The sequence below is a fragment of the Brachypodium distachyon genome, chromosome 2 (assembly GCF_000005505.3).
Source record: "Brachypodium distachyon strain Bd21 chromosome 2, Brachypodium_distachyon_v3.0, whole genome shotgun sequence".
Classification (NCBI taxonomy): domain Eukaryota; kingdom Viridiplantae; phylum Streptophyta; class Magnoliopsida; order Poales; family Poaceae; genus Brachypodium; species Brachypodium distachyon.
Window position 1 is genome coordinate 53,125,669 of NC_016132.3, and position 2,477 is coordinate 53,128,145.

The 2,477-nt window shown below is 51.8% G+C and overlaps 1 protein-coding gene across 2 annotated transcripts; it reads left to right on the plus strand.

The window, feature by feature from the left end:
• Nucleotides 1-621: 621 nt before the first annotated feature.
• On the plus strand, nt 622-1,843 carry LOC100836743. 2 transcript variants are annotated; one of them, XM_010234235.3, is made up of 3 exons: nt 622-841; nt 947-1,098; nt 1,296-1,843. In XM_010234235.3, the coding sequence occupies exons 1-3, from the start codon at nt 804-806 to the stop codon at nt 1,439-1,441; spliced, it is 336 nt and encodes a 111-aa protein (XP_010232537.1). In that variant the 5' UTR covers nt 622-803; the 3' UTR covers nt 1,442-1,843. The 2 variants fall into 2 exon arrangements, with proteins under 2 accessions (XP_010232537.1, XP_003564568.1); XM_003564520.4 differs by having other exon boundaries at nt 993-1,098.
• Nucleotides 1,844-2,477: the final 634 nt, after the last annotated feature.

The following is a 2,477-nucleotide window of genomic DNA, read 5'->3' on the forward strand; positions in this document are numbered from 1 at the left end:
CGTAAGTTTCCAATACTATTAAGCCAGAACATCATCAGTTTGTATTCCCTCTGTCCCATATTAAATGCCGAACTATTACATGTATCTAGACGTATTTTAGTATATAAATACGTTCATATTTAGACAAATTTAAATCACTTGACATGGGACGGAGAGAGTATAACTTTTGACAAAAGCCAACTGAGATCTTTTAGAAAAAAAAATGTTCAAGCACAAATTCAGAAGTCCTCGATTTCATTTATCAAATTTAACTAATTTCTTCAGGTGTCGCTGAAAATGCCGAAAATTTATCTCGTTGAAATTTCAGAGTAACTGTGATCCCTGATCGATGTTACTACCGAATGGCTGAGAACTGATGAAAGGCAAGCACCGTGCTTTCTTTTCAAAGGAACGGGCATCGGACGGCCCCGACGGGTTCACGCGGAGGAGGCGGATTCAAAATTCAAGCCACATAAAAAAAAACGAAACGAGGCGAGGGTAAGGTGAGAGGGCGGTGGGCCCGGCAAAATCCCCTCCATCAGCTCCCAGCGAATGGGGATGCGGCACCCACGTGAGCGCGCTGCCCCCACATGCTGACATGTCCCTCTCCTCCCCCGCCCCTATTTCTACCTCCCCGCCGGCGCTACTTGTCACGCTCTCGTCGATCGATCAGTTCACTCAGCTCCTTGCGATCCCGCCGTTAGCAAGCACCGGAGCTCTAGCTCGGCCGATCGTATTAGGAGGATATATAGCTTAATTCGGTCGATTTCTCTCCAAGAGGAAGCTAGCTACGCGCGATCCGATCGGCCTGGCGGCCATGGCCGATGACTCGCCGTCGTCCCCGGCTTCTTACATCCGATTGGTAAGTGTACGTTCATTAATTAGTGTGATCTGGTGTTGAGAAATTACCTAGTACCTTGCTGCACCGCGGCGCCATTCTCGTATGTATGCTGATAAGCTGATTCAGTGTAATTGGTGTCGTCGGTCGATCGGCCGGCCATCCGGACATGCAGGTGCAGCACCTGATCGAGAAGTGCATCTGCTACAACATGGACAGGGAGGAATGCGTGAAGACGCTGGAGAAGCAAGCCAACATCATGCCCACCGTCACCTCAACCGGTAAATTAATCAGTACTGCTAGTTACTGTATTTAATTCCTCCCTACACCGATATGGTTTGCATTGCGTCGATCGATCATGCACACGGTAGCTTAGCTTCCAAGCTCCTGACGGGCGCGCGCTCCAGCTCGAAGGTCGATTAATTGCGTCTGATTTTCTCGCATTGCATGTTGAGTTATTTCCTTTTGCTGTGGACAGTGTGGAAGGAGCTGGAGAAGGAGAACAGGGAGTTCTTCGAGACGTACAAGAAGGAGCGAGGCGATCAGGAGCCGTTGCAGAAGAGCAGCTGTACTCCTTCGGAGCAGGCGTCTGCTTCCAAGAGCTCAGACGACAACGACAACTAGAGTCGGGACCGGCCGGGATGGGATACATGCACATGAAACTATATATATGGAGGTGACCGTTGATGTAGTACAGAGCAATTAAATCGCAGCTAGCCACGTATCCTGGCCTAGCTAGACGATCAATCCATCGAGCGTATATTCATTCCGTTGGTTGGTCGACGAGGAACGAGGAGAAGATTCAGAGTGTCATCGATGGCAGCGCGGCTCATTCAAATCTGGCATACCACGTGGAGGTTGGAAATGGACGTCCGGAGGCGACGACGTACGTGTGCGCGTCAGTGTGACAGTGCGTGTCTGTTTGTACGTACGTATGTATAGTTTGTAAAATTGTACCCATCTGTGTGATCGACCAGCTCTAGCTGGCTAGCTAGTTACTGTCACAAGAAAGCTAGCCTCTCCTGTCGTCTTGTTCCGAGCTACGCCTTTTTTTCTGCTTGTTCAGAGCTACCCTCTGAGGTCTGACGAAAACTCGAGCACGCGCAAAGCTGCTTTCCATACTGCGCGGAGCTAGCAAGTGGCGACCGACCCGGCTGGACTTCGGCGACCGTCGCCAGCTTCCTGGAATCTACGGAGTACAAAGCATCCAGCGTTGCTGCTGGCTACGATTCGTTCCTGAGAAGGCGCGCGACACGTATATACGTATATTACCCGATGCATCCACTTGCTACGTGCCGCGCCGGCCACACAAGGCGCGGGAGGAAAGTTAGCCTTTGGATACGTACGTACGTAGTACCCGACGCCGGGACAGGGATAGTCCGGACTACGTACGTGCATACGTGGAGTACGTGGGATGAGCTTTCGCGCGTGCTACGTGGGCACTACGGGACAGAAGAGCGGGCGGGCTCTGATGGCGTCGTTGCGTGCAGGCATCGTTGGCCGCTGCTCGCCAGGTACCCGTGCTGTGGCCTTGGTTCCTTCGGCTTTCCATCCACGCCCCGTTTTTTGTGAAGGTTCACGTGCTGGTATTATGGCCTGGGAGACTGACTGTTCTTGCCAGGTGCCACCAGCCCAACCAGCCACGCTAGGTCGATAGCTG

Excerpts from the sequence above, each read along its gene's own strand:
- LOC100836743 (XM_010234235.3), top strand. The coding sequence starts at position 804 with ATGACTCGCCGTCGTCCCCGGCTTCTTACATCCGATTG. Across the intron at positions 842-946 it reads CGGCTTCTTACATCCGATTG|TGTAATTGGTGTCGTCGGTC; the intron begins GTAAGTGTACGT and ends AAGCTGATTCAG. Across the intron at positions 1,099-1,295 it reads GCCCACCGTCACCTCAACCG|TGTGGAAGGAGCTGGAGAAG; the intron begins GTAAATTAATCA and ends TGCTGTGGACAG.